The 19,597-nt window shown below is 50.6% G+C and overlaps 7 protein-coding genes across 7 annotated transcripts; 3 read left to right on the top strand and 4 right to left on the bottom strand.

The window, feature by feature from the left end:
- Positions 1-330: 330 nt before the first annotated feature.
- Positions 331-1,848, top strand: DSM5745_08357 (F-box protein; the record flags this gene model as incomplete). The annotated part of the gene is made up of 1 exon (XM_026750373.1): positions 331-1,848. One exon carries the CDS (start codon positions 331-333, stop codon positions 1,846-1,848), a length of 1,518 nt encoding a protein of 505 aa, XP_026601377.1.
- A 791-nt stretch (positions 1,849-2,639) lies between these two features.
- DSM5745_08356 (sugar porter family MFS transporter) lies at positions 2,640-5,002 on the top strand (the record flags this gene model as incomplete). Its single annotated transcript, XM_026750372.1, has 13 exons — positions 2,640-2,782; positions 2,833-2,854; positions 2,912-2,930; positions 2,985-3,010; positions 3,063-3,108; positions 3,159-3,357; positions 3,418-3,451; positions 3,503-3,571; positions 3,637-3,647; positions 3,694-4,091; positions 4,142-4,284; positions 4,339-4,618; positions 4,695-5,002. 13 exons carry the CDS (start codon positions 2,640-2,642, stop codon positions 5,000-5,002), a joined length of 1,698 nt encoding a protein of 565 aa, XP_026601376.1.
- A 407-nt stretch (positions 5,003-5,409) lies between these two features.
- Positions 5,410-7,347, bottom strand: DSM5745_08355 (DnaJ domain protein; the record flags this gene model as incomplete). Its single annotated transcript, XM_026750371.1, has 2 exons — positions 5,410-7,110; positions 7,183-7,347. The coding sequence occupies 2 exons, from the start codon at positions 7,345-7,347 to the stop codon at positions 5,410-5,412; spliced, it is 1,866 nt and encodes a 621-aa protein (XP_026601375.1).
- A 499-nt stretch (positions 7,348-7,846) lies between these two features.
- Positions 7,847-9,077, bottom strand: DSM5745_08354 (F1F0 ATP synthase subunit gamma; the record flags this gene model as incomplete). The annotated part of the gene is made up of 5 exons (XM_026750370.1): positions 7,847-7,937; positions 7,990-8,024; positions 8,161-8,273; positions 8,326-8,900; positions 9,022-9,077. 5 exons carry the CDS (start codon positions 9,075-9,077, stop codon positions 7,847-7,849), a joined length of 870 nt encoding a protein of 289 aa, XP_026601374.1.
- Positions 9,078-9,774: 697 nt separating this feature from the next.
- DSM5745_08353 (DNA topoisomerase 1) lies at positions 9,775-12,752 on the top strand (the record flags this gene model as incomplete). The annotated part of the gene is made up of 6 exons (XM_026750369.1): positions 9,775-9,829; positions 9,945-10,162; positions 10,240-11,760; positions 11,814-12,053; positions 12,116-12,565; positions 12,618-12,752. 6 exons carry the CDS (start codon positions 9,775-9,777, stop codon positions 12,750-12,752), a joined length of 2,619 nt encoding a protein of 872 aa, XP_026601373.1.
- Positions 12,753-13,885: 1,133 nt separating this feature from the next.
- Positions 13,886-15,152, bottom strand: DSM5745_08352 (NAD-dependent epimerase/dehydratase family protein; the record flags this gene model as incomplete). Its single annotated transcript, XM_026750368.1, has 3 exons — positions 13,886-14,793; positions 14,866-15,027; positions 15,110-15,152. The coding sequence occupies 3 exons, from the start codon at positions 15,150-15,152 to the stop codon at positions 13,886-13,888; spliced, it is 1,113 nt and encodes a 370-aa protein (XP_026601372.1).
- Positions 15,153-17,898: 2,746 nt separating this feature from the next.
- On the bottom strand, positions 17,899-19,168 carry DSM5745_08351 (uncharacterized protein; the record flags this gene model as incomplete). Its single annotated transcript, XM_026750367.1, has 2 exons — positions 17,899-18,742; positions 18,816-19,168. 2 exons carry the CDS (start codon positions 19,166-19,168, stop codon positions 17,899-17,901), a joined length of 1,197 nt encoding a protein of 398 aa, XP_026601371.1.
- Between the last annotated feature and the right edge of the window lie 429 nt (positions 19,169-19,597).

Here is a 19,597-nt window from a genome sequence, read left to right as displayed (position 1 = left end):
GGTCGGACATGTCAGCGAGGAAAAGAGCTGTATTTATAGTATGAGAAGTGATGCAGGGATGAGGAAGTTGGTGAAAGGTGTCCTGACACTCTTGAGTCTTGGCATCATTCACACTCCCGGCTGCCACTTCCGCCCCCGCATTATTCGAGATCATCTGATTCTATACCCACTAGGGTGCTTACATTTTGGACCCTGATCGGGTACCACATCGCTTCGCCTTTTTCTACGTCATGAGTCGGTGTGGGCATCGTATTCTCAGAAGCGTCGTTCCAGCAGCTATGAGCCAGTGAGCTACTATATCGTGCAATCTTTATACTATCTTCAGTCACCATGTCAGACTATCAGGATGCCCAGAGTTTGGATCTTCCGTTGTTGCCGAGCGAGCTCTTTTGGATGGTCTTGGACCATCTTGGGCCCAGGGATATAGTCCGTTGTCGACGCGTCTCACGGTTGTGGAACGAGGCTTTCGGAGATCCATCAAGTTTGATGCCGCTATTGAAGAAGTTGTTCCCGCAAGCAAGCGAGATCAGGGATCTCTATTCTGGCCATGGTCTGCTGGAAAACTCAACGAACAATGAATGGCGCTCACTGTTCGATCGAGTCGCCTTGAGGTATCATCACCTCAGTCGTGGAAAGCCCAAGTCAATTCAGAGGCTCAATCTGTGCGATGAATTTGGTATCTCCGGCGAGAGAGAATGGTTTCAGGTCCAACCTTGGGACATCCATGCCAGTCATCTTATGCAGCGTGTCGATCTGCCATTTTCCGAGTCCTTTTGGTCCTATGATGGCGGACTTTTGGTGTACCCAAGCGCGGACCACGCCTGTTTAGTCCTTATGGACCTCGAGAGCGACAGAAAGTTCATGGTACCATTTATCATCACAGGCAAGGTAATACGCAGAGTTAGGCTACAGCGACTGGTCCTCGTGGTTGAGTGGGCAGAACCGAAAGCCTTCCACTGGCTGAACGACAGCGACGGCGTTCATCGCCACTTTGCTTCATCATTCGACGTGAGCAAGACATCAAGCGGCTGGAGCATAACCTTCCGCAACGAGTGGAAGATCATGTTTCTTGGTCATCCTCTTAGCGAAAGAGACCGCTTTTACTCAACCCATAGTCAGACTCATTATGCCATCTATATCTGGCAGCCCAATCGCAGCCTATACACCGCGGATGACGATGCTCCGATAGAGTCGTTGTCGGTTTGGGATATTTCCAAGCCTTCCTCGTATAGGCCGTCGTTGGATCCAACCGGGCGCTTGCGGGTAGAGGAGGAAGATACAGGCCCCTCCATCGTTTCACGGTTCGGCTTCAGGGAGCTAGGGTTTTACTCTGTCAGGCAACGAGGCCTTCCAGGCATACAGTGGCTGAACATCACGGAAGACAACCAGTCGATAGAGATATATGAGAACCTATGCACAGGTCCCGTGGATCGATTTGTTGGGCCCGCGGAATGGACGTCGCAAGTCCAGATGACGAGCATCCCGGTCAATGGCTACGGGCCATGCTGGAGACAAAATATTGACCTTGTCCTACCACCGTATAGAGGGAATGGTAGCTTACAGGCAAGCCCATTGACTCTTCAAGTCTGCGACGAGCCGTGGTATACCATCATCTCAGAGTCATCTGATGAAAAAGCTCAAGTAGGCTTTTGCCTTCATCTTTCTCAGGCCACATGGCCGTTTGACTTGAAAGCTTCACTGAGCATCCGGACACCGTCCTCGGCTATTACTTTGAAGAACTCAGACATTTTTGAGCTTACGGGCAAAGGAAAGATATGTGGAACCGAGCGGTACCTCCTGGGTGAGAATGGAAATCGCGAGCTGGTCATTTACCGGTTTGATAGGTAAACTTCTATATAGCCGGTGGGCTGTTCTTTCCATATGGAAATAGTGGCTTGCTGGGCACTTCCGGCACACCCTCGCCTAAACAAGCTTTCTGTTTCCTAATCATCCTTGAAGGATGTTGACACTATACCCTGCGTGGCCACAGTTCTTAGCCAGTCTCTAGAATAGGATCCCTCTACTCCTAAGCGCGCTATGGCCTATCAAGATCTCTGGCTCTATCCGCATGCTGGGCAAAGGCATTATTAATCTGGCCAGGAATGACTCTCAATGCTAGTGGTCGTGTCTTCTCCGCCAGGGTTCTCCCCAGCTCCCTCCACATGCACTCTACTAGCGCCCCACGGTCCTTTACCCCGCTGGAGAGTCTGGAGTTTTCCCATCCCCAGACTCATTTATCCGGGGATTCAGCCGAGAACCAAGGCTAGTGGACGCGGGCTCTTACCACCCGCCCGCGTGCTGACAGACGACGCCGATCACGGGCGAATAAGGGCATGGTCCTGGTCTTGGTTAATCCCCGAGTGGCCCTTCAGCTCGCATCCTTGCAACCCAGTCATAGCACCATGTTGCAAGGGCCAATTTCCCGGCTCGTCAAGAGGCTAGAAGTGGGACGTTACCCGGAAATTCATGCAAAAGCAGGGATCTCTTGAGAATAGCGTTTCGACAAATAGCCGGAATCATGACTACCATTTCGTATGAAAACCGTGCGTCATCCGCCTGAGTACTTAGCTTGCGTAAGGTGGTGTCTGCTCTAGTTCTGTCTCTTTTTCTTGCCTCGCTGTGATCCTCCAACGTACAACATGGGTGGTGCTGGTAATACCTCGGCGGCTGTGGACGCCGCCGCGCAAATCCGCAAGGTCAATCTGAAGGCGTCATCTGGGCTTCCAGGTTTGATCCAGAACAGGAAGGTCTTTGGTGTCGCAATGTTCGCATGTCTGGGAGGGTACTGTTATACTTATACATGCATCGAGGTAATTGCTAACAAGAGCGCAGTCTCCTCTACGGTTATAATCAGGTATATTGCTCTAGAACTGTGGCCGCCATTGAAGGCTGACTTTCCTTTTCCGCAAAGGGCGTGTTCTCTGGCGTCTGTGAGTCAAGATTCCTCATTTACTTGGTTTAGTGTTAACATCTTGACATCCTAGTGGTCATGCACTCCTTCGAGGAACATGTAAGCCTTCGTCTCTTTGCAGCGACTCGATCCACGGTATTGACTGTTCCAGATGGGCGACGCTGTCACAAACGAGACCAGAAAAGGGTGGCTTACATGTATGGTCTTATCGCATAATAGTCTAGCAGGCAAGGCTAAGAAGCTGCAGCTATCCTTGAGCTCGGAGCGTGGTTTGGCGCTTTATACTCTGGTATCCTCTGCGAAAGGTTCTCTCGGAAATACACTATCCTCGCGAATGTATGCATTTTCTGCATCGGCGTCGTGATTCAGCTTACCGCGGCTACCGGCAATGGGAGCTCTTCGAATATCCTAGGAGGTCGATTTGTTACGGGTATGGGTGTCGGAAGGTAGGCTGGCCATGCTGAGGTTCCTGGCATTGAGCCATCACTGACTGAAATTACCATTAGTCTCTCGATGAGTGTGCCTACATACAACGCTGAAGTAATCTATTCCTGGAGTGATTGATATTTGCCTCTATCTAACTTCTCGAAGATTGCACCCCCAGAAGTAAGAGGTTCTTTGGTCGCCATGCAGCAGCTGGCAATCACCTTTGGAATCATGGTCAGTTCCCTTATACCCAGAGAATTGTAAAGCTTTGCACATTATGTCGCTAACAGTACGAATAGGTATCCTTCTGGTACGTCCTCATCGCGGCCTACTCTTTCTCATCCTAACCTCCCCAGGATAAACTACGGAACGAACCACATCGGCGGCACCGGCGAGACCCAAAAAGACACCGCATGGCTCTTGCCCCTGGCACTTCAGCTCGTTCCAGCAGTCATCCTAGGAGTCGGCATGATCTTCATGCCTTTCTCACCCCGTTGGCTTGTACACCATGGCCGAGAGGAGGAAGCTATCAAAGTCCTTACGAGCCTCCGTGGCTTGCCCGCAGACGATCCCATCCTGCAGCTCGAGTTCCTTGAGATCAAAGCCCAGAGTATCTTCGAGAAACGCACTGAGAAGGAGAGGTTTCCTCATCTAGAGAGGAATAGTACCTGGAGTTACTTGAAGCTGGAGGCAGCCGGATACAAGAGTTTGTTCACCAGCTGGCCGATGTTCAGGCGGGTGATTGTTGCTACGGGTATGCTTCAGCCCTAGCATTTGCTCGCAGCAACGTTTAATGTTCTCCAGTTACCATGACCTTCCAGCAATGGACAGGCGTTAACGCAATCCTCTACTACGCCCCCACGATCTTCGAACAACTCGGAATGAGCAACAACACCACCTCCCTCCTAGCCACAGGTGTCGTCGGCGTAGCCATGTTCCTCGCAACCGTAAGACCCTCCATCCCTTTCTCTCTCTTTGCAGCCCTCCCTAAAACATTCCAGATCCCAGCCGTAATCTGGGTCGACAACGTCGGCCGCAAGCCCATCCTCGTCATCGGCGCCATCGGCATGGCCACCTGCCACTTCATCATCGCAGCCATCTTCGCCGAGAACGAGAACCAGTGGGAGTCGCACCGTGCCGCGGGCTGGGCCGCCGTCGCCATGGTGTGGCTGTTCGTCGTGCACTTCGGATACTCGTGGGGCCCTTGTGCTTGGATCATCATCGCGGAGATCTGGCCGCTTAGTGTGCGTGCTATTGGGACGAGTTTGGGCGCTTCAGCTAGTATGTTTGCTTCTTCCTGTTCCCTCACGACTAGCCTTGCTACTTTGGTTGCGTACGTTACTAATGAGGTACGTAGATTGGATGAACAACTTCATCGTCGGTCAAGTCACGCCGGATATGCTCTCGGGTATCCGCTACGGCACGTATATTTTCCTGGGTCTGATGACGTCGCTTGGTGCGCTATTCATTTTCTTCTTCGTTCCCGAGACAAAGCAGCTCTCTCTCGAGGAGATGGATGTCATTTTCGGCTCGGAGGGCACCGCTGTTGCGGATTTCGAGCGTCAGGCTGAGATCTCGCGAGAGATTGGGCTTGATGAGGCGCTGGCGAGGTTCTCAGAAAGATCAGGTGTCGTTCTTCCAGAGGTGGAGGGGAAGCATGCTTGAGATTGGCCTCTGTAAACGTGACCGATGGAGAAATAGTGGTGTGAAGCCTGTTCTTTAGCTTTTTGAGAATGATAGGAGTGGCTTGAGTATGAACTGTGTGCCAGTGCAGCTGGCCAAATGCAATTATTTTGTTCCTTTCTGTAAAAAATCACTATCTCACAAAGTTTGATTCTTTTTCCCTCTTAGTTCACTGCCAAATCTCCCTGCCAACATGCTTGAGATGCAAGCAAACAAACAAGTTCAGTGCTAGTGTACATCATCGGGGCAATGCGTTGTAAATATGTTCCAAACAAACAGGAGATCGTCAAAAGGCAAGCGAAAACCACCGAGAAGATAGTATTATATGATATACCGCCCTCTTCTGAGCTCGCCTTTCAAGACCTGGTATAGGGAGATGACGATCCAGATCACTGACCTCTCTCGAACTTGCATCTCACGCACCTCTTGATCCCGCAACCAGGACAGACGAGCATGTATATGGGCTTCCACAAATTACATTCCTCGCATTTCTCGTGGCCCAGGTCTTTCTTCCAGTATCCGAGGTGGCGGCAATCATGGGAGTTCATGGGGCGTATGGGGTCTGGTGCACCTGGAATGGTTACACGCAAAGTCTCCAGCCAGCCGCAGTATGTCTCCATGACCATGCCTTTGAGTTCACCGTGGAGGTCTTCTTTGCTATAACAACCATCTGTATCTGCCAGTTTCGTGGTGAAATACGGAATGAAGGGTGCTAAGTAAGGGTAGACGTTTGCTTCGTCGAACTCGGCGAAGTCATGCCACACAGGGATCGGCGAGGCGTCGCTGGGAGCGGCGCTGGACGTGTCTTTGGTGGATAAATCATGGTGGTCCTGGCTTCCTGGACGGTTTGATGGAAGTGATAAGGCATCGCTGAAGTCGTAATATATAGATCCTGCGCTCTCATCGTCTGCCGCAGGAATACCATCAGCTTTGAATGGGTGATCGTTGCTTGAAGGGGCCCAGGCGCCACTTATCGAGCAGTTGGAGAAGTCTCCAGGTGCCTGCGGGTCTTCTGGCGTAAAACAATCGGGCGATGCCGTGTAAACAGAATCGGTCTCTTCAGTAGCGGTGTCGATGTCAATATCAGTCTCATGGTGTCTAGGCTTGGCCTCATGTTCTTTCTCGAATGAGGTCTCTTCAATACTGCCGCTAGTGGCAGTATGACGGTTCCCAATTTTATCGATGATGCTGTTAGCGTCAGACTTGGCGTGATGAGCAGATCCGGCTCCGACTACAGCCACTGGTTCCATATCAGGTTCAATATCCCCCTCACCCTCAAAGCCAGCGTCGGAATGAGCCTCAAGGTCGGGATTGATTTGCGCTTCAGTAGTGGCATTTCCGCTCACCTCGGACAGGGTTTCAATGTTGAATCCGCGCTCATGTTTCTGTTTAGATCCTGCCCGAGGGTCAACCTCAGCTTCACCGGCAAGATCAGGCTCTAGCACACCCTGGCTACCCTCTTTAGGCTCTGCTCCAGCGAACCAAACGGGTCGAAGGCCGCTGTGTGCCCCACCATTGTATGTCTGTCTCGGCGCTCTGAAAGGCTTCGCGTTTGGGTTTAGCACAGACTGCCATGTCTTCCAGTTGTTTGCCTCCTTCGTTGATTGTTCCGCAGCAGAGTTCTCGGCAGCTCGATGGATATTTTCTTGCTCCCTTTTCTCTACCTCTTCCTTCCGGACTCTTTCGCAGCGAGCTAGTTCTTCCTCGTCCGGGTTCCAAGTTTCCCGCCAGGTTTTCCGACGGTTTGTCTTCCTTGCTGCAGTCTCGGCAGAAGTTTTTTCAGCAGCCCGGCGTAAATTCTCTTCTCTCGCCTTCTCTGCCTCCTCCTCACGTGCTCTTTCGCAGCGAGCCAGTTCTTCCTGCGACTCTTTGGAAGAGGGATTCATGTGAACGCTTTCGCCGTAGCTGAACTTGTACCGATCCTTACAAACGTATGTGCCCCTACACATGCCATTCGGTTTCCATCCTTTGTAGTCTGGGCGGGCGAACAGACGCTCCTCTTCAGTTGGATGTTTGTATTTTCTACCGAGCTGCTGGTCGTGTGCTCGGCGCGTGGTTGTGTCGCGGAGAACCTCGACGGCTTCGGTAATCTGTTTGGTGTTGTTCCTTAAGCTTCATGACGAGGGTTTGAATGGGTTTGCAGAACAACTAGGATTATTTACCTTCTGAAATTTAATGACAGCAGAGTCATCCCCTCTTGTTTTGTCCGGATGGAGCTTCAAAGCGAGTCTTTTGTAAGAGCTGTTGATTTCCTTGAGCGAGGCATCTGGTGAGATCTCCAGGACCTCATAGCAGTCCATCATCGGCAATCTGGACAAACTCGCCATTGGTGCGTGTTGGTGAGGATAAGGCAGTTCTGGAAGAAATTAAGGCAACAGCTGGTTAGGCAGAGAGTTGCAAGTGTTAGTCCATGCACTCAGCGGAACTGAGAGGAACAGGTGGGTAAACTGAAGGCCACCATTCACTAAGGGTTGACTTCTAGGAGATAGGAAAGAGTAATGAGAAAGTGACTGGTGTGACTGGTTAGAAAAGTCGCCAGAATTGGCAAGAACATGAGTGAATGAACCCACAGCCCCTGGGGAAACCTAGAAAATCTTCAGTAAAATTGCTCAGCTCATGGTCAAGTTGGAAACCCCGTTAAAAGTAAAGTCAATGATGAAGAGCTTGTACTTAGATCGCGGAGCTTTGAGGCTGTATTGAAGACAGAAAGAAGTGAGGATACAAATGAAATGTATAGAGATAGATTTTACAGGTTGGTGAGAATCTAGGTACGTATGAGTTAGTCTACATATGGTGACTCCCTCCCAAGAGATATCGTAACAGCGTCTATTCGGCACTGGCGGCGGCACCGGTAATAATCTCAACCAGTTCACCGGTAATGGCGGCTTGACGCTGACGGTTGTACAGAATCTGGAACCTGCAGGGTGTTAGAAGTCTGCTACATGCCGAAAAAATGCGTTGATACTTACTTGTCGATCATCTCACCAGCGTTCTTTGAGGCGTTCTGAAGAAAAAGGTTAGTCAGGTTCAAATTCCACTACATGCTCTCCGAAAATACTTGCCTCCATGGCATTGCGGCGGGCCTATTACTTGATTAGCTCTGTTCAAACCAAGTATATCACGCAAGATGAATAGCTTACCGAAATCTCACAGGCGTGGCCTTCAGCCATAGCCCAGAACAGGTTGTTGGCGAGAGCGTACTCGCGGAGGTTGGAGAGGGTCTCCTCATCGGCCTCATAGGCAGAGAAGTTGGCTGCAATAGCATCAGCATTGAATAGGTTTCGAAACGAAATCGCGTCACTAACGGGACTGGGTGATGGCCTCCTCGGAGTAGGCCTCGATGGTCTCGGGCTCGTAGCTCTGGGCGTTGACGAACTTGTTGTAGATAACCTTAACGCTGGCGTAGTCGGTGGGGAGCAGAGCAATCTGGTCGGCAACGGCCTGGGCATCAGCGAAAGTGGGGATGTCCTTGCAAACGTTGGCGAAGCTGAGGACGATGGCGCCGGGGTTGGTACGAGAGAGTTGGGCCTTGGCCTTCTCGCCGAGGATGACAAGATCGGCGCCAGGGTTGGCCTCAAGGGCACGACGAGTGGCCTTGCTGAGACCGGAGTGGATACCACCGCAAAGACCCTTGTCGGAGCTGGCAACGACGAGCAGGGTCTTCTTGTCCTCGAGAGCCTTGGTCTCGGCTTGTTCGAAGAGAGTGTTGGAAGTCTGACCGTAGGCACGGGAGTCCTCCATGGCCTTCTGAGCGCGGGTCAAACGCGTGGAGGCAATGACCTTCATCGTGTTGGTGATCTTCTTGATGTTCTTGATAGATTTGAGACGGCCTTCGATTTCACGCAGGGTCGCAAAGTTGGCGGCATTGGGAGGCGCAGTGCTTCAACAAAGTCAGCAGTCATCGCCAAGTTGCCCACATATCCGATGTCCATCCTCTCTAGTGCTTCAATGCCGAAAGTCGTAGAAGCTGTGGGCGGGCTGGTTACCGGAAGAGAACTTACCGGGTGACCGCAGCGGCACCAGCCCTGACGGCCGGACGAACAGCGCGGGTAAGCATATTGATATCGGACCGTGTGACTGAGAGAGATATATCTCCGGTGATAGAAGCGACGAGACGGGGAGGATGGGATCACCACGGGGTTCAATCGCCGGCGGAGGTGGTCAACAGTGGATGATGGGAAGTGGACGAATTCGACTCCTGTTTCTGTTCTTCCGACACCCGGAACGCTAGTCCTAACCGGGAAGCTACCACGGCAGCTCCTGGAGACCAGCAGCGCAATTCACGTGATTTCTCCCGGATTCCCGGCCAGTGGCACAGACTTTCGAGAAAAACCTGAGGAATGAGGCCGGCATTGTCCTGCAAGGCTCAAGCAGAGTGGCTGACGGTTCGGAGAAACATGGTGAAGGCCGGATCGCCTCAGAACGTCTAAGACAGCCTTGCTTTCCATTCCTTTCCTCTCTTCCTTTCTCCTCGACTCTTCACTTTGTCACTTGTGTGTGCTTTTTACACTTTGTTTTCCTCCCAACTCGGGCATGTCTCTCTCATTTTGACCCTTTCGCTGTCTTTTCCAATTCTCTTACTTCTATCTTCTCTCCCTTTTCATTGGTCAATCATCATTGACTTCATTCTTCGTCAAGTTATTCGAGCGCCAGCGTCGCTCTACAGACCAAGTCGCTACCTCGCCGCGCCCAGAACTCGTCCCCTCTCTACCCTTGCTTCTCGCAACAGTCCTGTACATCACCTTACCAAAACAATGAGCTCCTCGGAAGATGACACCCCACTTGTCAAAATGAACGGCAGATCTTCTGGTAAGTTACGGCTTGTTCTCGTACGCCGATGCGCATGGTACCCCATCTTGGCCTTCCCTTAAGGGATTTTATCACGTATCTTCACGGTTCTAATATGTATCTCATCCACACACAGGTCGTCAATCTAATGCGAAAGTGAACGGCGCAACTGACACCAATGGTCATGTCGAACCTGGCATCTCCATCAGATTTGGACCGGTGCAGAAAGATGGAGACGTTGAGATGAATGATTCGAACGATGTCGCCAGTGCTAGCAAGAGAAAGGCGCGAACCAGTGTTGGTCAAGCAAAGTCGTACGCGGAACCCGAAAGTAGCGAGGAGGACGAGCCTTTGGTACGCCCACCCGTGACCCCAAGCCCCTACGGCATTCTTGCCGTCGCTGTTTGTTTCGGCGGCTGACTCCCCGGCAGAGCAAGCGTCGACGCACTTCAGTGAAACACGAGGATCCAGAGACGGATGACGATGTACCACTCGCACTCAATGGAAAGAAACTTCCCAAGGCTTCCGAGACGGCCATTGGCGAGGAGTCCGACTCCGATGTTCCAATCGAGAGGAAATTGGCCGCCGAAAAGAAGAAGATTCAGGTCAAGGCAGAAAAAGACGCGGAACCTGCCCGAAAGTCTGCCAAGCCAGCATCTTCTGCTAAGAAGCAAGCGAATGGAGTGAAAAAGGAACCCACTTCCGCCAAACAGACCCTGAAGCAGGTCAAGGCCGAGCCAAAGTCAGCGCAGTCTACCGCGGCAAAGAAGAACGGGAAGGCTACGGCGGTGAAAAAGGAGGAAAGCGAAGAGGCCGAGGAGGCCGAGGAGGAGGAATACAGGTGGTGGGAGGACCCCACCAAGGGCGATGGAACAATCAAATGGACAACCCTCGAACACAACGGCGTTGTTTTTCCTCCGCCATACGAGCCACTCCCAAAAAACGTCAAGATGAAATATGACGGCATCCCCGTCGACCTTCATCCGGATGCAGAAGAAGTTGCCGGGTTCTTCGGTAGCATGTTAAATTCGACGCAACACGTGGAAAACCCCACGTTCCAGAAGAACTTTTTCGCGGACTTCAAAGATATTCTCAAGAAGACCGGCGGCGCAAAAGATCAGAAAGGGAACAAAGTCGATATCAAGGAATTCTCCAAGTGTGACTTCCAACCCATCTTCCAGTACTATGACACGCAACGTCAGGAGAAAAGGGCGCAACCACCGGCCGAGAAGAAACGTCTAAAGGCCGAAAAGGATGAACAGGAGGCCCCCTACATGTACTGCATGTGGGATGGTCGCAAGCAGAAAGTCGGCAATTTCCGAGTTGAACCCCCTTCGCTTTTCCGAGGCCGCGGTGAGCACCCCAAGACGGGTCACGTAAAATTGCGAGTGCAGCCCGAACAAATTACCATCAACATTGGCAAGGAAGCACGCGTTCCTCCTCCGCCAGAAGGCCACACATGGAAGGAGGTGAAGCATGACCAAGAAGGTACATGGCTTGCCATGTGGCAGGAAAACATCAATGGCAATTACAAATACGTCATGCTCGCCGCTAACTCCGATGTCAAGGGCCAAAGTGATTACAAGAAGTTCGAGAAGGCTCGTGAACTCAAGAAACACATCACTCGAATTCGCAAGGATTACCAGAAGAACCTGAAGCATGAGTTGATGGTAGAGCGACAAAAGGCAACTGCTGTTTACCTCATCGACCAGTTTGCTCTTCGTGCTGGTAACGAGAAGGGCGAAGATGAGGCCGAAACGGTTGGATGTTGCTCATTGAAATATGAAAATGTCACGCTCAAGCCTCCGAACAAGGTGATTTTCGATTTTCTTGGTAAAGACAGTATCCGATTCTACGACGAGGTCGAGGTGGATGCTCAGGTGTTCAAGAACCTGAAAATCTTCAAGAAGGCTCCCAAGAAGGAGGGCGACGAGATCTTTGATCGGCTGACGGTAAGTCTACCTTTTGGACAATCCACAGTCTAACAAGTTACTGATCTCCATAGACATCCGCCCTTAACAAACATCTCTCCCAGTACATGCAAGGTCTAACCGCGAAGGTTTTCCGTACCTACAATGCTTCTCACACAATGTCGGAACTGCTCAAGGAAATGCATGCTACCGGTACCAATGCAGAAAAGGTTAAGGCCTACAATGATGCGAATCGAAGGGTTGCTATTTTGTGTAACCACAAGCGCACAGTGGGGGCAGCGCACGCCAACCAAATGGAGAAGATGAGCGAACGAGTAAGTCCAGGCCCTTAATCGAATTTGAGGGCGCATATCGCTAACGGTCAACTCTTGTACAGATCAAGGGACAGCGGTATCAGAAATGGCGTCTTAAGCAGATGATGCTTGATCTGGATTCGTCCTTGAAGAAAAAGAAGGGTCCTCAATTTTTTGAATTGGACGAAGACATTGACAAGGAGTGGATTAAGGAACACCAGGCTTTCCTGATCGAAGAGCAGACGCAAAAGATCAAGAAGAAGTTTGAAAAGGATAACGAAAAGCTTGCAGCAGAGGGTGAGAAGGAGATGAAGGCGAGTGAACTCGAAACCCGCCTGGAGGCTGTCAAGGAATTGGAGAAGAAATACAACAAGGAGAACAAGACTGGCAAAGTGGAAGCTGAAGGCCGAGGCCCAACCGTGGAGAAGCTTGAAGCTTCCATCACCAAACTCCAGCAGCGCATCGAAAACATGGAGCTGCAGGCTCAAGACAAGGAAGACAATAAGGAAGTGGCTCTTGGTACCTCGAAGATTGTGAGTCTTTCCGTACACTTATTCTTTCTCGTCGACATCTAACGCTCAGTAGAACTACATTGATCCTCGACTCACGGTCGTCTTCAGCAAGAAGTTCGACGTACCGATAGAGAAGTTTTTCTCGAAGTCCCTGCGCGAGAAGTTCGAATGGGCTATCAAGTCCGTCGACGAGAACTGGGAGTTTTGATATGTACCACATTGGCTCCTTTTCTGGTTATAACTTTCTTCAGCCAGGTACAGCTCTTTTAACATCCTTTCGCATTTCTAAGCACCTGTGCTTTTGTCCTCTCCATCATCTCTCTTGATTCATTCCTACATGTAAAGCACAACGTCAGCGCACTGAACCCTCAAGGCTTCTCAGCCTCTACCTACAACTCGTGACGTGCGGGAGAGACTATTAGCGAAAGAAGACATGCGACAAACTATACTTACTATATTATACATTGGGTTTGATCATGATGCCCCTACGTAGCTAGTCTTAGAAGATCTCAATACATTTGGCTCATTACCAATTCCCTCGCCTCCCGAGTTCCAATCTCTGTTTATGCCTTCAACTCAATCATTGTCTCCGGTCTCCACGCACACGCCATCTTTTAATGTGTAGCACGCCCACAGTCCCGTCCCTATGTAAACCCCCCAGAAAGCGCGACATGAATATAAGGAGACGCTAAAGGTTAATCCTATTGGGATTATGGTATAGTATCCATGAATAGTAAGCTGGAAGACTCGAAAACCAGAATTTCGTCCAGGTATAATTCCACACTGCTCAACAGACCAACTCTAAACAGTGCATATGCTTGATATGGCATTGCCATGACTGACTCAAGGCCAGGATGAAACGCCCACGAAAAGGTACTCCGTAGCAAAAGGAGAATGGTATTGTATGGACAAAGAAAAAGAGAAGAAAATGCTTCAGGGGGGTGAGAGCACACAGACATGTAAATATAGCTGACAAGAAATTGGGATGGAACAGACCCTGTGTTCCAGCCCAGCTGGATAAGTCGAGACAGATGCACAAGCAAAAAAGAGAGAATATTATAAATTACAGACGAGCCGCCCGGGTGCGTGAATTTGGCCGTTCAGAAACGAGAGAAAGATGGCGAAGAAATGCGGTCTATATGTAGGTGAGTGCTTTTGATCGAGAGGATCCGAGGCCGAATTGATCTATGGTGTGGTGATGCAGATTCCGTAGTCATACGCGGTGTTTTTTTGGATACCACGGCTTTCGTTATCAAGGGTCATTAGCAGTTTCCATCGTTGCCTGCGCTGGGGGGCTCGACAGGTCGACATGGCGAAGGAGATACGTTAGAGCCTCGGTTTTTATGGCCACCAACCCATCCGCTTATAACTTTCAACTATATCGCGAACACTCTGGGCGTCGAAGTTCCTGGTCGGTTTCCAACCTGTGGTTGTCTCGAAGAGACTACCATCAAGCGACATGTCCTGGTCTTGGATAGCATCCCTTTCAATGAACGGGCTAATTGGGCCTGGGCGTTCAATACCCTTTTCTTCGACCAGGTCAGACCAGCCTTGTAAAGACTCTTCGTTTATGTCGTCAATAACATCGTCCAGGTTCAACTTAGCCAATTGGGACGCCAGGGAGCCGAGGAATGAGCATTTGATCCCAAAGACCTCAGTAAGAGCGTCAGCCACGTGTTGTTGGCGGGTATCGTTGTGATCGACAACGTTGAACAGCATTGGGGCGGAACCATCTGTAGGGGCACTGTATCTCCATTCTGCGGCTTTCCACAAGGCGCTAGCGGCGTCTTTGACATAGAGGGTGTTGGTCTTCAGGTCCTTGGAGTAAAGAAGCTCGAGATCCCGCTGCATATCCAGGTGAACTCGCGCAAGACAGATTCCCATCGCAAAGTATCCAGACTCATATTCGCCAAAGACGTTTGGCAGTCGCAGCACAACATGATGGAGGTTAGGTGTCTTCTTTAGCTCGTCGTTCGCCTTCAGCTTCCATTTGGCTAGTTTGTGCCACGCTTGGAGCTTGTCATCTTCTTTCCGCGGGGTCGAGCCACCTTTGTAGACATGGGCAGTGGAACATTCGACGAAGGACTTGATTCCTCGGCGAGCTACCTCGCGACCAAGAGACACGCTGAGGTTGTATACTCGAGCTTCGTAGACGTCGTCCGGCTGAGAGTATCGCGTCTCACCACCGCAGTTGATCACGTAGTCGAACTGTTCACCATTGGCGCGATCGAAGATGCGCGGGAAGTGCTCTAAGCGGAGAAGAACAATTATAAGCTGAGGCCCCTACCACAAATTCAACTCAAATAAAATAGGGCACTCACGTTCCCGGCTAGCGTCAGCTTGAACGAACTTGTCCTTCGAGCAAGCTTCTTCGAATTCGGGGGCTAGCCAGGCTAGCTGCGGCAGGACCTTGTCAACAAGTCGCACTTCCGAGGCTAGGTTGTTTTCGTGGATGTAAAGGGCGAGATGGCGACCAATGAATCCTGCATGACGACATATAGTTAGATATCTCGTCTCTTTCCCCATGTCCGAGGAGATATGTCAAATTTTGGTGTAGGTGCATACCCAAACCTCCGATGACAAGAACGGATGGCTTCTTGTCGGTCATGGCGAAAGAGGGGCGATAAAGTGTATAGATTCAGGAGGTCCGTTGTCTGTCGCAAGCGAAATATTGTCCAAACTACAGTCCAAGCAGACAGTCGCACCCCGCCTCAAGCACTGCCTGGTTAATATTGCGGGGATGAACGAAGGACGAGGTAAGACTCGGTGTGGTGGTCGTGATGGTGGGAGCGGTACGGGAGAGCCGACGATATGGACTCGATTTCCGGTTGCGGCCGGGTCCCGGGGAAGTGTATTTAAGGCGTATGCGCTTCAGGGAGATGCAAGAAGGTAAGAGCAAGGAGGAAAGAAGAGAAGGAGAAGCGAGAAGCGAAACAACCAAAATGGAGGGAGAGGAGAACCTTAAGTTTAAGGGGAGTAACCCGTTTGGGCGGAGGATGATTCGAATTTCAATAATCAGATTTCACAATTTGATTTGCACCCCGGGCGTTCGGAGGGAAGAACTGTGTCAATTTGACCTGTTCCTTCTCGAGAGCTAGGATGTTGACCCATGTCAGTAGTGTCAGTGGCCAGGAAAGCGACCCTGGCCGTATACTCCGCGGCGGACTTTCGTGAGCTGTTGATCCCTTTCTTCCTGCCAGCTACACTCTGACCACATCACGGGCCATCTTCACACACGGACTAATACATTTACGACGGCTATTTCCAGATTATACTTCAATAATATGACCGGTGTCAGTGCCTCTCATCGATCCTTCAAATCCAAGCCACAATTGCATTGCTGGGGAAGCGAGCGGAAAAAGCAAGTTCACCGCGAATACGGGATGACGCTCACGTCCAAGCCATCGCCGAGCGAACGCCGTTAGCGCTGCATCTAGAAATTTCGGCGGCATCGTGGGTTCAGGTCATGAGGACAGGTCAAACTGTTGTTCCCCTGCCAAGCGACGCGTTGTGGGACGTCTGCACTTAACGCTCCACCCAGGAAATTTGACTCGGAGTATCTCAAACTGCCCGGAGTCCCCGGACGTGCTTTGCTAGCGAGATTTTGGATGTTGAAGGCATTGAGTGCATGCAAAGCCCAAAGGCGCAGCGCGCTTGCGGCCTCGAAACCAGGACCATTTGCAATAATGTCCCAGGAAACGACATTTGAGATCGAGTATCTATCTGAAGCTACCACGGAGTGCTCCGTACTCCGTATGTACCAGAGAAACTACAACCTCGATCTCCACACAAGGTTTGATATCCGAGGAGTAGACTACACCATGGATATGGAGCATGATCCATGCGTTCGAACCTCGGTCACCGTTCGCCACTTGGACCACTGCGCACTGAGCAGTGCCTGGGCTTTGACTTTGCGCTTAAATCTAAAACTTTGACGAACCGTCTCACTTCCCGAAAACTGATGCGACAGCAGAATTAACCTTGCTTGAATCTGTGCCTTTTCCTTCCTGTCATCGTCGAGGCCGTTTTCCCGCATCACAGGCGGCAGAGCTGACTGGTGGAATAAACGAATGTTGCGCAAGGCAAAAGCTAGGATGCAAAGCGTTGGGGCCATGTGGATAAGGTGCCTCGACTGTGGCCAGACAGACGCAAGTCTGCAACGCGCTGCGCAGTTGGCGACGGGGATCGATCATGGGTCAATAATTACCGGTATGAAGTTATGAAGTAGCAACTGCCGGTTCCTGAAATGCCCGATGTCCTTGAGCCTGAAGGGATGAGTCTAAACAAACGAAGTCCAGGAGACAATCACGATAATGAGACACGCAGACTGCAGAATGCAGAGACATCGCATCCCTTACTTGAAGCATCTAAATAGTCAAACAGACCGCGATTCGGATAAATTGTCCCTTGCCCAACGTCGCCCCTTCTCCAAATTAAAACTCCCTTGACCCTGCATCGGCACAGCATCACTGCATCAGCGCCGCAGCGGAAGATTTCCCGCTTGATCATCTGCAGGGAATAGGCCAGGATCTGCGGTTCAGTGGGGATGTTTAATCTCAATCCACTCTATTATTTGCTTGCCAAGTTGCGATGCAACCCCTCGATGTCTCTTGGAGAACTTTCCAAATTGCCCCAGTTGCTGTCGCTTCCGATGTCCTGTTTCAGACGGGCTAGATGATGATCAAACTGCGATAATTAGTGACTTTTGGAACGCATTTGGAATTCTGGAAGCTGTTGCTGAAGACGATCCATTGACGTCAGTCGCAGCAAATCTCCGATCTATATGAGCTTCGCGTGCTTTGTTCCATGGTTCATGCCAGCCTAAGGCCCTAAACTAACGCTGGGCTGGAAATTGCGGAGAAGACCGAGTCGGAGCTCCTGACTCTCTCGATCGCTGTTTAAGGTCTGTGAAGCTAGGGAGGCTAGCTCGCTACAGAAGATTTTCAAAGTTGGAAGAGTCAATCGGGCCTAATAGCCCAACATTATCTCTTCTCGCTTACCAGAGCTGTACCTTCATAATGACCTCGACTCTGCCACGGTCGAAAGAGACAGAGGTGGGAGGGTTCAAGATCATGGACTGATCACAATTCAAAACAAAGAGTAGGTGGTATGCGACTGTTTTACCCATACGAGATACTCTAACCTTGGTCTTCTGTATAAACAACGCCTGCTACGGAGAGTCCAACTTCAAATCAGAGATGTAATATTGAGAACTTCGCGCAAAATACCTCACTATCTGTTCAAGAAGCTGTCAATAGATCTCCAATTACCAAGTCAGCCTGGTTAGCAGCCCTGCTATATTCAATCCATACATCATCATTCGTGTCCAAAGTATGCCCTTATGTCCTTCAACCTTACTGCTCCAGGTGAAGGACAACACGAATCTCGAATGTCTCAATGAGCTGGTGACCGAAATCCTTCGCAAGCCAGGCCTTATGGATCAACTGCATCACAATTCCCCAGTCGCTGTCATTCTCCCACCGCACAAGAATCTCCTTGCCAGACCACTCGAGCTTAACGGAAGCCATAGAGATGACCTGCTGAGCGGCAGCAACATGGTCATCAAAGTTAACCGCAGCCTCTCCCTCTACCTCCATCTGGGCATTGGGAGTCCACCACTTTTTCTCGAGGCCGCGAGCACGACCCATCTCGAGCAGGAAGGACGAGGCAGACTTGTAGTTGACGAATTTGGTCCACGCGGGAGCGGCTTTGGAAGTGTCGGTTGTCACAAGGAAGAAAGTGTCACGGCGCCACTTGGATCGGAGGGCTTTCTCTAAATGTGTGTTAACAAGACTAAGACTGGTCATGCTCGAGATCGCGGGGGTGGCGTGAGTGTCTGTATGGGTTGAGTAGGGCGAAAGCGAAGTCGTCTCCGAAGTCAAGGAGCTTTCGTCTGATGTGGGAAGTGTGCGGATGGGGAATATGGCGGTTCGGCGCTTCTTGATCGGGCGAGGTGCAAAATTGTCTTCATCCTCTTCGTCGTCTTCTTCCTCGTCGTCGTCTTCCTCATGGTGTTCGGTGGGAGTAAATTCCTCAAGTTCCTCGGGGGCTTCAGTCACGGGTGCAGTTTCAATTAGATGCGCTGTCTGTGCTGGTATGCGTGCGAGAGCAGTAACTGTGGCTTGGGAGGATTGGGGCTCATCCTTCACAAGGCTATCAGCCTTCTTCTTGAAAAGGAGGACTAGGGCCTGGCTAATTCTAAGCCAAACCGTCAGCCCAAATCCAGCACCTTACGGTAAAATAAGGAATGGGAGGCTTGGATGAAACTTACTCATGAGCATCCTCAGGATAGCGAACATCATCACCGCGAGCAATCGAGTCTGACATAATATACTTTTCGCGATTCTGGATACCCCAGTACTCTTCTCCGTAATGGTCCAAGAACTGATCAACACAAATTTTTGTGGTAGTCGGCGACTCTCGAAGCTCTCTCCATGTATGGAATGTCTCAACGTGCTCTCTGATTCTCTTCAAGAAAGCCGAGTGGTATTGGTATTTGATGTCGAGAAGGTTGGTGAAATCCCGATCCCGTCTGCAGGAAGAAAGGTCCTCCATATTTAAGCCTGGCTCTCTGGTCAAGATATCAGTGCTCATTGCCAGGCTAGCCCTGGTTAATCTGGCCATTGTGACAAGGTAGATGAAGGTGGAGAGGTTCCAAGTGATGAGGGTTGACACTCATTGGGTGGTATAGGGAAACAAAGCAGAAGTGGAGTATAAGAGATGTAGGCAAGTGTGCAAAAGTAAATGGCGACAGTAGTGTTGCTATTAGAAGTGGTGAATAGCTTGTTGAGATGGGTGTGTGCAGGCTGAGAGGATCTGTTGCAGGCTCTCATTCATCAAAAAAGCTCTGGAGAGTGTGGCCTTTTAATTTTTAAAAGAAGCTAATAACCCCCAGAGTTGCCTGCTTCACTTCTCTGTCTAAAGTTTTTGCTGGGTAAGGTCCACTGGGCTTGAAATCATCAGAGCACGCTGAGAGAGCGACGGTTAGGAAAGTCGATTCCTACGAGGCCTCCAGAAAGAGCTTGCTTGTAGAGGACGAATGCTGTAATTTCC

This window comes from Aspergillus mulundensis (assembly GCF_003369625.1).
Source record: "Aspergillus mulundensis strain DSM 5745 chromosome Unknown scaffold_9, whole genome shotgun sequence".
NCBI classification, from domain to species: domain Eukaryota; kingdom Fungi; phylum Ascomycota; class Eurotiomycetes; order Eurotiales; family Aspergillaceae; genus Aspergillus; species Aspergillus mulundensis.
This window is presented reverse-complemented; position numbering and strand designations above follow the sequence as displayed.